Source organism: Pimephales promelas, chromosome 12 (assembly GCF_988280905.1).
Source record: "Pimephales promelas chromosome 12, fPimPro1.hap1.1, whole genome shotgun sequence".
In the NCBI taxonomy this organism is placed as follows: domain Eukaryota; kingdom Metazoa; phylum Chordata; class Actinopteri; order Cypriniformes; family Leuciscidae; genus Pimephales; species Pimephales promelas.
In genome coordinates, this window is record NC_142780.1 from 4210175 (window position 1) to 4224342 (window position 14168).

The 14168-nt window shown below is 37.9% G+C and overlaps 1 protein-coding gene across 4 annotated transcripts in view; it reads left to right on the forward strand.

Moving 5' to 3' along the window:
• The first annotated feature begins 423 nt into the window (after positions 1-423).
• The window catches only part of ube3d (ubiquitin protein ligase E3D), a 28481-nt gene continuing 14736 nt past the window's right edge, over positions 424-14168 (forward strand). The window contains exons 1-8 of one of the 4 annotated variants that reach the window (XM_039651356.2): positions 424-593; positions 3175-3377; positions 5251-5341; positions 5457-5676; positions 8567-8642; positions 10374-10476; positions 10561-10669; positions 12409-12563. In XM_039651356.2, coding sequence (XP_039507290.2) covers positions 517-593; positions 3175-3377; positions 5251-5341; positions 5457-5676; positions 8567-8642; positions 10374-10476; positions 10561-10669; positions 12409-12563 — 1034 coding nt within the window. In that variant the 5' untranslated portion in view covers positions 424-516. The remainder of the gene's footprint in view (positions 594-3174; positions 3378-5250; positions 5342-5456; positions 5677-8566; positions 8643-10373; positions 10477-10560; positions 10670-12408; positions 12564-14168) is intronic. The other 3 variants (XM_039651357.2, XM_039651358.2, XM_039651359.2) reach the window with 3 other exon arrangements.

Consider the following 14168-nt stretch of genomic DNA (forward strand, 5'->3'; position numbering starts at 1 on the left):
GAAGAGATATACTTTTTTGTATTCTGAAATTCTAATCACTCTCTTTATTTTAAATAATTTAAGCATGTATTTTAAATATAAGTTGATCTGTTTACCGTTTTAATTGTGTGAGCTAAGTTGACTGAACGACTTTAACTAACTTAATACGTTTACAATCGTATTCACTCTCGTTCTAGTGTGTTTGGGCACAATCAGTTATCTGCCCTTCTAATAAATACCAAAGGGGCATTTTAAATACCGGTACTAACATATTATATCACATACAGGTCAGCGGGCGGTCCTAAGTCATTTTTTATTTTAATATAAATCTTATATTGTTCATAACAACATTTTATTTACGTAGATTTTTTTTTTAGCGTAAAGTCTTTTTTTAAAGAGTCTGTAGGAAAACCGCTTACCAGGCACTTTTAATTTGAAGTTATTTATTTCCTGACGTCACGGGTGTGTCGCGGAGATATGTTGTCACGTTGTTTTTGTGTACCGCGTGGGATTCATCGTTTCTGTTAAAGAATATAAATGGAAGAGACTGCAAAACAAGACCTCGTCTTTCTTGAGCTCAGACGAAAGCTGCAAAGTGGCACTTTGTTCATTAGGTAAAGTGTGCTTCTATTTTTCTGTACGGATGCTCGTGTACTGAACTAGTCAGTGATTCATCACTGGATCTGAGTGAAGGAGCAAGAAGAAGTCAAAACAGTACTTGACATAGGTGACATGCTTCGTGGGGCACAAAACAAGCTGGTGTGTGTGTGTGTGTGTGTGTGTGTGTGTGTGTGTGTGTGTGTGTGTGAGTGAGTGAGTGAGTGAGTGAGAGAGAGAGAGAGAGAGAGAGAGAGAGAGAGAGACAAATACAGTTTAAGCAGAGACCTCTTACTTACTTAAATTCACTTAATAAAGAATAAAGAAGGAAGAGATTTAAAAATGTAGCATAACTTAAAGAAATAAAATATCAGGTTGTCATCGGAATGTGTTTCCAGTTCCGTTCGTCTGATGCAAACCCTAAACCATGCGAATATACGGCTGGTAATGGTAACAAAACCTGATGGGCAGCATATTGTCAGAACACCTGTTATTCAGCAGTTTGAATATTTTCTCTTTAGTTTGTATATTTTTAGAATGCAAGTTATGGTGGACCACGTTAAAATACAAGAGAATACTATTCATGTAATAAGAAATGCTGTACAGTGCATTATTTCTGACAGGCCTAGTGACACTACTGTCAAACTCTCTGTAGTACAGTTATTTAACACTAGATGGCAGTATTGGTCACAGTAACTGTGTGTGTGTGTGTGTGTGATGCTCCTAACAGCAGTAGCACCTCAATGCAGAGCATGAGATCCACTGGGAGGAGTCGGATCACGATCCAAGGGGTGGAGATGGGTAGGATTAGGGTTGGGTTTAGGGATTAGGGGGCGGAGTTGGTTGGTTTAGGTTTATGTACGGTGGGAGGAGTTGGATCTGGATCCGACTCCTCCCCATGGATTTCATGTTCCGCAGTGAGGACCATCTCCCTAACAGACCAGAAAAGATAACAAACTCAACCCTTTTATTTTGTTAAAATAAGTTTAATCACTAATTCACTATTCTGTGTCATTTTCTTTGACAAGTATTTTGAATATATTTAACACCTTTAAAACGTATTCAATTTGACAATACAACCGATGATTTGAAAGGCGGGGATAAGAGCACACACACACAAACGCACTAAATGTAACTAAATGTATTTTTTTTTTTATCTAACTGTTATGACCATAGAAAAACTGTCAGCTTTCTAGTTGCATGAGGAGATTTTGATGCAACAATGCCGTGCATCATCAGAACGACATGTTTTGTATGTAACAGATGTTGCTGGTCAATTAGTCAAGATGGGTGACACGTACATTTTTGCCATGAGGGTTTTCGTTTTCAGATGATCTGTGGAAAGTTTGGTCAATCACCAGAATATCATCAGACGGCCTAGGAAAAAATGGTTTAGTTCTTATTTTCTTTTTACTTTTTTTTTACAGTTAAACTGTAAAACCGGTGAATTCTTGTAGAGCTTGACTCAAGCATTGAGAGGAAATCGTTATTTTAGATTTGGAAATTCTCTTTGACTTACAGTCTCCACTTTCCAGCTCTATAGTGTCAAGATGATGTAAGAATTAGGGATGCACGATATATCGGCCAGCATATCGGTATCGGCCGATAAATGTTCATTTTTAATGTTATCGTTATCAGCCTGGTAAGAAAATGTGGCCGATATATTAAAGCTGATAAATAATGTATTATTCCCTTCAGCTGAGACACTTGTTGAGAACTGTTTATGTTTTTGAATTTCTTGAAATATGATTGAAATCTCTTCAAAAAATGAAAATCTGGTTCGGGACAACCAGAGTCATATCGGCTGTACAACACTATAATGAGAACATCATTATAATTGTGCGCTTGGGACATGGATTTAATTGTGAGACTTTTGTTTTTGTAATCAGGCTCTCAAAACTAGATAAAAATTTGGATTTAAGTTTATCGGCCGATATATCGGTTATCGGCTTTCAAATATAAAGAATTATCGGTATCGGCCAAAATTTTCATATCGGTGCATCCCTAGTAAGAATAATGTAAGAATCTGAATCTGATATAATTACATGAGTCGGTTTGGAGGAAATGTGACTCGCTATCATTCCAGAAATGAAAGACGCATGATAAAAACCTCCAGAAATGTTATTTGTGTTAGATTCAGCCAGTAACTCGTCCTCAGTCCCACTACAGTTTCCTCCAGACGTGAATACACCTGAATTGTGTGTCCTGTTGTCGAGAGGTGCTGCTGGCTAATGGCGGACTATAAAACAGGCAACAATAAAATCTATCGGCTTAACCTGACACCACCATATCTAGAGATCAGAATATGAAAGAAACTTTTCAACTCTTTCAACTGGGACATTTGAATATACGTTTTTTTTTTTTTGTGATAGTTATTTTTGTGCATGTCATTAAAATGTTTCATTAAAAAAATAGAGACCACAATGGAAATAAGTGAATGCAACTTTGTTGAGGTATTCTTGACAAAGAAGTTGTAACAATGTTATATTACTACTTTTTGTGTCAAACTTAAATTAGCAACTACACAGGAAAACGCAGTTGAAATCTAGTTGTTATTGTCGCAAATGTTTCACCACTGTCTTGTCTTTGCCCTCACAGCGGTGACATTGCCAGGGAGGGTGCAGATGTGAAAGTCGAGTCCCGACATGATTCCCTCCTGAACATCCAGACAGCGGACGGGTCCTATCAGGTGAAGCTAACACCTGGAGTGAGTCTAGTGGAGACGTCACTCCAGAGAAGCCCAGGATCCTGTGAACGTGGATCTCACTTCAGACTGCGTCTACGGGTGGAGCAGGAGTCAGGTACACCATCAGCTCCTTCTAGAGACCCAATGATACTGAGGGTTTTTATAACCGATACATGTTAATGTGCCCAATAAACAAACTGACATTTATTTGTTTCATTTCTGTTTTTGACAATTATTACAGCACTGAACAAACTAAAGTCCCCCTGTAGTCAATAATTTTCACTTAAAACTCATCTTTGATCACCAAAATGACATATTTAATATTTTTTTTCTATGCCTTAAAATGTCTTGATTGTAACTCGACACACTTGCCTCATTTAGTATACTCGGTTCTATGAATATGCTAATGAGCCCCGCCTCCACTCACTCACTCAGCTCAGAGATCCACTGGTTGACGATCACACGTTGATCTGATTGGTTACAAGGTCGTTTGTGACGTCAGAAACACTAGCGATTTCAAATCGTGTTTTTGAGACCGTCTTTAGTTCACTGCAGTTTTAAGCAGAAAATACTCAGCATTGCTGTCGACTTATGAATTTGCACATGGTTTGACTTAAAGAATATTAAAAACACCACATAGACACTTAAATAACATTAAAAGCTGGATTTTCACCACAAGGGGACTTTAATTACTGTCATTTCTGAAATTTCACTCCCTCCTTATATACAAAACACCCTCTAAATCAATAAATGAAAGAGTGTCTGAAAGCGTGTAAAAAATAAAATGTTTAGTGCACTGTCACTAAGGTGTTTTTTAAGTAAATCTTTGATCAGGTAATGAATAAAGCATGTAAGAATCATCCTAATTATCATTCTGATTATCGTGAAGATCATTATCGGTTGATGATAATGGTTTATGGTAAAATGCTTTAATAGCGGTAAAGATTTTGGTAAAAGCGATTATTGGTCAATGTCGTGGCTCTTTCAGATTATTACCCATGAGCACTTTCTCACCAAACCCTGGCCAGCATCTAGAGGTCAGGGAGTCTTTAAAGAGCGAGTCTCATTTGATTCTCTGATTGATTTTGATTGGATTTCCTTGAGGAATTTGAGTAAGAAGCGTGTGAGCTGCACACACACACACACACACACACACAGCAGATTAACCGAGGTTAGGCAAGAACAAAGGAAACTCCAGTGATGTGACCTGCTCAACTTGATGTCAGAACTACTTGGAGTCAGCTGACTCAGAACAACCCAATTTACCCCTCAAACATTCAGGAGTTTTGACCTAAAAGGGATTTCTGAACAAGTCTAAAAAACTGGTTTAGTATGGGAAGCTAACTTAAAAATGTTTCATGACTAACAAAATGTGTGTTCAAATGTTGTATCCTATTTGAGTTTAAGCTCACTATAAACGGACTGTTTTTGAGCAGTCATTAATTATAAGTTTAAAATCAATTTAAAGGGATAGCTCACCCAAAAAGAGAAATTCTGTCATCATTTACTCACCCTCAAGTTGTTTCAAACCTGTATGAATTTCTTTCTTCCGCTGAACACACAAAAAAAGATATTTTGAAGAATGTTTGTAACCAAACAGTTGATGGACCCCATTGACTTCTAAAGTATTTTTTTCCTCTCCATAATATGGAAGTCAATACCACAGACCACATTTCCACCACAGAATGAGAAATAAAAAAGGTAATTGCGACGTTTTATCTCACAATTTTGACTTTTTTTATTACATCTTGCATTTCTGACTTTATTTCTCAGAATTGCGAGATATAAAGTCAGAATTGTGTGATATAAAGTCGCAAATGCGTGTTATAAAGTCAGAATTGTGAGATATAAAGTCAGAATTGCGAGATAAAAAGTCAGAATTGCAAGATATAATGTCAGAATTGATTAATATAAAGTCTCAATTGCGTGTTATAAAGTCACAATTGTGACTTTTATTTGTGACAATTATTTTGTGTTTCTTACTCCAGAAGCTCCTCAAAGTGTAATTGGACGACTGCGGGTCAAAGTGACGTATTCCTTCCAGTGCCAGTCTTGTGGGTCCACAGTGCTTCAAGACCGGTTAGGAGTGTTTCTTTTTTATTGCCTCTGGTGTTACTTGATTGATTTACTCGAAGTTCAACCAGACACATTATTTCAAAGTGTTGAAAGTAAGACTATCTTCTTATTCTGAAAGGGCTTTTGGGCGAGTTCTTCCCTTGCCCAATGGAAACTGGAATGCATTAGTGGACGACTGGTGCTGCCACCCCGATCCCTTCGCAAACAGAAAGCTGCTCCCACGAGATGGAGACTGTCTGCTTGGTGACACGTTTATTCTGTTGGCACAGGACACCAGCTGTGAACAGACCCTCACACGGGAAGGAAACTCATCTCAGAAAGCCTCTGCAGAGGTAAAGGTACTTATGATTAATGTGCCCCTATTATGCCTTACATTCTGATATGTTCTTAATATCAATTGGAGTTGTTGTTTCCCAAAAGTAAAAATGATTCTGAAATCAAATGACTGAATTACTGAAAAACAAGTCGTCAGTAATTCCAGTCTTTCTTCCTGCCCAAACATACATAGGTTTGTTACAAATTTGCATAATGCCAGCATGTTCTTCATTGGCTGTCGGTGAACAGCATCTACATTGCCCCGCCCTCAAACATGGTAGTTGTAGTTGAGACAGGAAGAGTTTGGTTTGTGTTGTTGATATATCGAGAATATGTTTTCTGCGCTGCAAAAGTAAATCCACTTTGATGCACTTTCAAAGGATGAGGAATCGTGCTTCTATGGATACGGGAAAACCAACGCCATTGTACGGTTCGTATCACTGTATATCAAGTGCTGAGGAAGATCCAGAGATAAAATTTAGATGATGCTGCAATGATTATTAGGAGTAAATGATATATGTAAATATGTTTTTTGACCTTGGATGTATGTAAACCCATTGTAGGAGACCTCCAAACCATAATTAGGAGAACCTTTAAAATAACATAATAGGGCATTAAAAATGAACTTCTTTAGCACTCTTACTAACACAACACGGTGCTAAAAGTGTGATTTCTCCGAGCTGAAATGGTGAAGCTTTCTTCTAAAAGCTGAGCTCACTCAAAGACCGTAAGTAGTGCTCGGTTGTAACTCGGTTCTCACAGCCTCAGGGTTGACAGGGGAGGCAGATGGTTTTCTTTCATCACAATAAAGGCTGAAGAGGCGGAGAGGAAATCCACTCTCAGGAACATTAGGGTCGACCGGGCTGTGGAGAAGAGCCCATCATGTCTTTACGAGGGATTGATTCTCTTCCCCAGCCTCAATCTGTGTGTAGCCCGTGGCCATGCCGAGGAGTTACAGGCACACTTTTTCAATCCTAAATGACTTCAGAACACAGTCTGTTTTCTTATTGTTTTCTCATATAATAATGGGTTTTGTTCCGCTTTTTGTTTTTAATAGATATTTTCAGTATACAGTTGAGGCACAAAGTTTAGAAACAAGCTGAAGAATTTCTGGCAGTTGTCATGTAATTTGTGTAAATAGGGGTATGAAACACATTTTAAACAAATGCTTATTGAAAAGGTCAAAACAAATATTTCATGAGCTCTTTTATTTTCTGCAATTCTCTAGCCCTGATACCAAAGTTGCAGATTTAGCCTAAAACAAGTGAGGCTAGTTATTTTATTACCAAAAAATGTTGGTTTGAAGTTATTGATAAACTTGCACTACAGTTGAGTTAAATTTTTGAGACTTTGATTACAAAAACTAAAGCCTCACCATTAAAAGCCTCGTCCCAAACACTTCAACATGAATCCAACAAAGTCCAGTAGCCTAGTTTGAACCAGTGTACGTGTTAAAATTAATTTTGCTTTCCAACCATAAATTGCATCATATTTCAAGCAATTCAAAAGCATCATAGCAAACAGTGCGCATCAAACTGTCTCAGCTGAAATAATCCATTATTTTTTGGTTTTAAGAGATCAGCCAAATCCTCTTATCGGACCAATAACATTAAAAAACGAACGTATATCGGCCGATACTGATATGATAAGCTGTTTCTCACCAAGGCTGCTTTTATTTGATTAAAAATACAATAAAAATTGTAATATTGTAATATTTTCTATTGTGATATATTATAAAATGTAATTTATTCCTGTGATCAAAGTTGAATTTTCACCATCATTACTCCAGTCTTCAGTGTCACATGATCCTTCAGAAATCACTCTAATATGCCGATTTGCGGCTCAAAAACTATTATCAATGTTGAAAACGGTGGTGCTGCTTCATTTTTCTGTTGAAAACGGTGATATTTATTTTCAGGATTAATTCATGAATAGAACATTTTAAAAAATGTGGAATAGAAATCTTTTATAACACTATGAATATCTTTACTGTGACTTTTGAATATAACGTATCCCTGCTGAGGAAAATTTATAATTTTGTTTAAATTATTTCTTTACCTATCCCCAGTTTGAACAGTAGTTTATATTTTCTGTCAATTAAGGACAAATATTGATTTGATCATTTTTAACTATAACTTTAATAATAGTTAAATGATTGAAAATGACGAATCCAGTAAACACCATCAGAACTTTTATATATATATATATATTACACATTTTGACAGACCTTTCATAATCCTGAAGCTGGAAATTGAAAGGTTTTATGTACAGAGCACTTACAGTTGCTTGGTTGGAAATTGCTGCTGTTTACAGCTCGGGGTGTTATGAATATGAATATGAATATGGCCGCTGAGTGAACTGACTGAACCTGCAATATGTATAACCATATAATAGGGCTGTCAAACGATTAATCACGATAAGTCGTATCTAAAATAAAAGTTTGTGTTTGCATAATATATGTGTGTGCACTGTGTATAATTATTTTATATATATAAATACACACATGCTTGTATATATTTAAGAAATATTTTCATGTATATACTGTTTATAGATTTATATATCATTTATATTATATATAAATATAAATATTCTTTATATAAATATTTTTTTTCTTAAATATACATGCATGTGTGTATATTTATATTTATTTACATATATATATATATATATATACAGTATATATATTCAAAATAATTATACACAGTGCACACACATATATTATGTAAACACAAACTTTTATTTTGGATGCGATTAATCATGACAGCCCTACCATATAATCAGTGCCATATAATACAGTTTATGAACATAACCCTAACACGTGTGTGTGTGTGTGTGTGTGTGTGTGTGTGTGTGTGTGTGTGTGTGTGTGTGTGTGTGTGTGTGTGTGTGTGTGTGTGTGTGTGTGTCCGGCAGCAGAAACGTGTCAGTAAGCGTGTGATGCTGTCCTGCACGAGCTGCTCTGCAGTCCTGGGCGAGGAACTCTCTGCAGGTATATGCAACGCAAAGCAGTGCTAACACACCATTTGTGCATTTTGCATGACTGCAAATGAATAAAACCAGTGTTTTTTTATATTTATAACCACATGATGTCATATCTAACCCCTGATGTATATGGGCCATTCATTTCTTCTGTTAGCAACACCAGTCTGAGACACTCTAAGATTCTTTGAAATGTCTTCAGACTCTTGGTTATTTATAAAAGTGCTGTGCTTTTGAAGCAAAAATAGTCAGATTGTAAAGGTCTATTTTTAGTGATTGTATGTTTTTTTGTTTTTTGTTGATTGGTTTTATTGCTACTATTTTAAGAGGATAGTTCAATGAACTCGAAACCCCCCCCCCCCCAGAAAAAAAGGGGGATAGCTCAGATTTTTACATAAAACAGGACCATAACATAATACATGGACTAAACCGCTCAATTCAAATGGATTATTTTTATGATCTCTGAAATTTTGACGATTCAAAAAGTTAAATAACCACTTGTTACAACCGAGGTATGCAGCAAAGTATTTGTGAAGCCACAACACACACAACCTTGAGGTGGGTGGGCTACAACAGCAGAAGACCCCACCGGGTACCACTCATCTCCACTACAAATAGGAAAAAGAGGCTACATTTTGCAAGAGCTCACCAAAATTGGACAGTTGAAGACTGGAAAAATGTTGCCTGGTCTGATGAGTCTCGATTTCTGTTGAGACATTCAGATGGTAGAGTCAGAATTTGGCGTAAACAGAATGAGAACATGGATCCATCATGCCTTGTTACCACTGTGCAGGCTGGTGGTGGTGGTGTAATGGTGTGGGGGATGTTTTCTTGGCACACTTTAGGCCCCTTAGTGCCAATTGGGCATCGTTTAATTCCATCCCTTTGTGGCCACCATATCCCCATCCTCTGATGGCTACTTCCAGCAGGATAATGCACCATGTCACAAAGCTCGAATCATTTCAAATTGGTTTCTTGAACATGACAATGAGTTGACTGTACTAAAATGGCCCCCACAGTCACCAGATCTCAACCCAATGGGCTATATGCATGCATAAGTTCCGCATTTGACGTAAGGATGCTCGTCCATTTCCGGTTGTGGAGATTAAAGCGGAGGAAAACCGAGGAAAACGGGATTATGGCAGAGTCTTCAATATTTACTGTCCTCCCGTCTTTGAAACGAAACGTACATACGTTTAGATGTAATTTTATATATAGTTATGTTTATTTAATATAATTTTAAAAAGAAGCATAAACACAACGAGGGGTGTCTGTTTTATCTGTTTTTGTGACTAACGTTTCATTAGTATAACCATGGAGTATAAAATTCAATATAAATTCTCGGTATTGCATTGGACTCTATGATCGGCGGAAGTTATCGAGCATCCTTAATCCTTCACCGGAAATAACGCCGTGCATAGAGCCCATAGAGCATCTTTGGGATGTGGTGGAACGGAAGCTTCGTGCCCTGGATGTGCATCCCACAAATCTCTAGAATACACAGTATTAGTATGTTGTTCCTAATAATCCTTTAGGTGAGTGTACATTTGGCCTGGAAAACAATAGCTCAGGATTATACTTTAACTTTGTTCTTAATGGCAAGAAAACTCTAGTTGTCGCTATGTAATTTTGAAGGTGCAGATGTTCTATGAGAGGTAACCTCTTCTAATCTTACGTCTTTAGCTGCTGATAATGTGTAATATTCTGTGTTTGATATATTTCACTGTTCTTTGTGTTTCAGAGGTGCTGAAGTTTTACATAACTGAAATATTAGTAAAGCCAGGTGAAGATGGAGGGTGTGATATAACACGGCTAAGTTTAGAGCCCAAGTCAGATTCATTAAGGTTAGTGAGTTTATTGGATTTATTAATTTTTTTGCCGTGTAGATCATGTTTATTTAGTTTTTTTTTTTTTTATTTTGTTTACAGGCAGCGATTCTTGGAGCAAACCTTAGCGTCAAGGCTGGTCGAGCTGTCATCTGCACAGAGTATATTTCGCTTTTCCATCCAAACGCCAGATAGCACGGCTGTGATTTTGGTATGGAAGTTAACACACTATGTACAAAGTGTTCAATTTCGTCCATGTGTAAATATTTCTCTCTAAAGTCAACTTACAATGGTATTAAGGGTTTCTTGCAACAAAAACAGAAAACTTTACAAAATGAATGGAAAAAAATCAAGGGGAATAAAGGGAGAAAAATAAATAACACAGTATTTATAAAAGTCACTACACGAAGGTAACTCTCTTTCCACCAATAACAACAATTTCAATGATAGCGCAATGAAATAAAAGTCAACACGGACTTAATGCTCTTTGCCACAATAACCACAGTGTCAATGATAGCACAATGAAATAAAAGTCAACAAGGACTTAATTCTCTTTCCCACAACAACAGTTTCAAAGACATGCAATAAACAACATTCCAATCTCTCTCTTACTCTGTCACTCCCGCTGGTTGCACCGGCCTAAATGAAAGTGTCGGTAACGTGCCCTATGGTTGGTCGGGATGGAACTGTGCATCCTTTAAAAAAAGGAAGGAATCTGGATCTGGAGAGATAGATTGCCTAGAGGTATGTTTCTCGCTTCAGGTGCGAGAGGTCCCGGATTCAGATCCCGGACGAGCCCCCAATTTATGTTAGGTCCCATGTCTAGGGTCCGAGAAAACAACTTAAATAGAGTCGTGGATCTGGAGAGATAGATTGTCTAGGGGAATGATTCTCGCTTCGGGTGCGAGAGGTCCCGGATTCAGATCCCGGACGAGCCCCCAATTTATGTTAGGTCCCAGGTCTAGGGTCCGAGAAAACAACTTAAATAAAGTCGTGGATCTGAAGAGATAGATTGTCTAGGGGAATGATTCTCGCTTCGGGTGCGAGAGGTCCCGGATTCAGATCCCGGACGAGCCCCCAATTTATGTTAGGTCCCAGGTCTAGGGTCCGAGAAAACAACTTAAATAAAGTCGTGGATCTGAAGAGATAGATTGTCTAGGGGAATGATTCTCGCTTCGGGTGCAAGAGGTCTCGGATTCAGATCCCGGACGAGCCCCCAATTTATGTTAGGTCCCATGTCTAGGGTCCGAGAAAACAACTTAAATAAAGTCGTGGATCTGGAGAGATAGATTGTCTAGGGGAATGATTCTCGCTTCGGGTGCGAGAGGTCCCGGATTCAGATCCCGGACGAGCCCCCAATTTATGTTAGGTCCCAGGTCTAGGGTCCGAGAAAACAACATAAATAAAGTCGTGGATCTGGAGAGATAGATTGTCTAGGGGAATGATTCTCGCTTCGGGTGCGAGAGGTCCCGGATTCAGATCCCGGACGAGCCCCCAATTTATGTTAGGTACCAGGTCTAGGGTCCGAGAAAACAACTTAAATAAAGTCGTGGATCTGGAGAGATAGATTGTCTATGGCTATGATTCTCGCTTCGGGTGCGAGAGGTCCCGGGTTCAGTTCCCGGACGAGCCCCCAATTTATGTTATGTCCCAGGTCTAGGGTCCGAGAAAACAACATAAATAAAGTCGTACACCTGGACTTCCACGTTCCTTGCTTTTTTAAAGAACGCGCAGTTCCATCCTGACCAACCATAGGGCACGTTACCGACGCGTTCAATCAGGCCGGTGCAACCTGCGGGAGTGACAGAGTAAGAGAGAGAGAGAGAGAGAAACACATACAGTACCCAACATGTCTCATCATAACACAGTATGTCTGCATAGTACGCTTTGACATGATATGTCCCCTTTAAATCCGACCTTCAGGTAATTACTTTCTGTTTTAATTATCAGCTGTGGCTTCTGAACACGGACACTTTGGTCGCCTCATTTCCTGGCGAAAGCTTCATCTCCACAGGTGACGTTCATCCCAGGGAACATCAGTCATGCCAGGCTGTTCAAGCAGTCAAAGTGCTCTACGTCCTCTGCTCTGACAGCAAACTCAAAGAGTAAGCCATCAGTTCACCCTGACATCTGTTCATTTCTCCTCATATTAATGTGGAAATCTAATCAGAGTCCTCCTCATCTCTGATGTAGATCAAATGACATATGGTGTTTTGTTGAGTAATTTAAAAAGATGCACCCTGTTAAGTCTGGGAGGATCTTGTATTAAAATGCATCTTTTTTAGACCCAATGTTAAGGGCACTTTTAAACCCTGGTAAACAGCATTAGCATGACATCAATATAAACATCACTAGTTACTTATAATGCTTAAAACAAGTACATCTGCTAAATGCTAAGGAAAATAGACTTGATATATTCAGTCTGTGAATCATACACAATTGAAAATGTTTAGAAATATTTTTATTGGGAATCCAAAATACTGATTAAACCTGTAAAGCTTGAAATGTGAGAAAAATCTAATGATATGAAATGTAAACTTTAGACAAAACGTTTTGTTTCTTTCATGTATTTTTTTTGTATCATATTTGATACATGAGGCTTTATGGAGCTCGTACTTGAGGAAAAAAACGCATCAATTTTATTCATGTTTTATTCAACTAAGCAAAAATATGCAGATATTTATACAACCAAACAGATAAAATGATGCTCGTAATGTAAATCAATAAGATCTGTGTGGCAGTACAGCATGTACTTACAACATTGCATAAAAATCATATAAATATCAGCTGTCACTCTATCACCCAATAATTTGTCTTAGTAAGATGCTTAGTTTTATGATCGAAGCTCTGTAATTTTAAAGCATATAAAACAATATAAATATGATTGAGAGCCTGATGGATTATATGTTATGAAAAAAATCAGTAAATATTTCACTGCAAAAAGACACAAGCTGCATTTTGCCTTTGCCAACATTATTAATTGTGATTTCAAATATCAGTAAAAGTAGCCAATTGATCATTTAAAAACAATTAGTAATAAATTGAAGGAAATGCCACTGTAAAAATTGAAAATATGTGAAAATATGACCGCCAGTAGCCATAAATATACTGTAAATCCGCAAGTGCAGAGAAACGCTCTCATCCTTCTTCAAAACGTTAAATGTTCCCTTTGTAAGAGCTTGAGGAGCCAAAGATGTGCTGGAGTCAGCGAGTGAATCACAGAGGGATTGTGGGTGGGCGTCCTGCACTATATTGTCTCTCTGACACCTGAAGGTCGTCACGACTCTTTACACCCTTACCTCGTCTCGCTCTCCTTTTTTTCCCTAGTGTACATTAACTCTGCCTCTTTTCCTACCCGGCGCTTACAGATGCGTTTGAGTGTGTAGAGGTGTTGGGATCAAACATGATTCATGGAGCTCGTATACAGGCCCTGAGCCGTTATGCTAATCAGAGGAAACTCTTAGGAAGCAGACTTTTGACTGTCCACATAATGTCTGGTCCATATTTCAACTGCTCACTTCGGTACATTCAGACAGCAGGTAAATGTGGCCCAAATCCGGCACAAACCACATGGAATCTGATCTTTTCAAGTCCGATGTGTGTCACTTGCGTGTGTGGAACTGAATCCGAACAGGTCAGATGTTTTTCAATGTAATTGAAAATATGTTTTTCAATGTAATTGAAAATATGTTTTTCAATTACAATTTCAA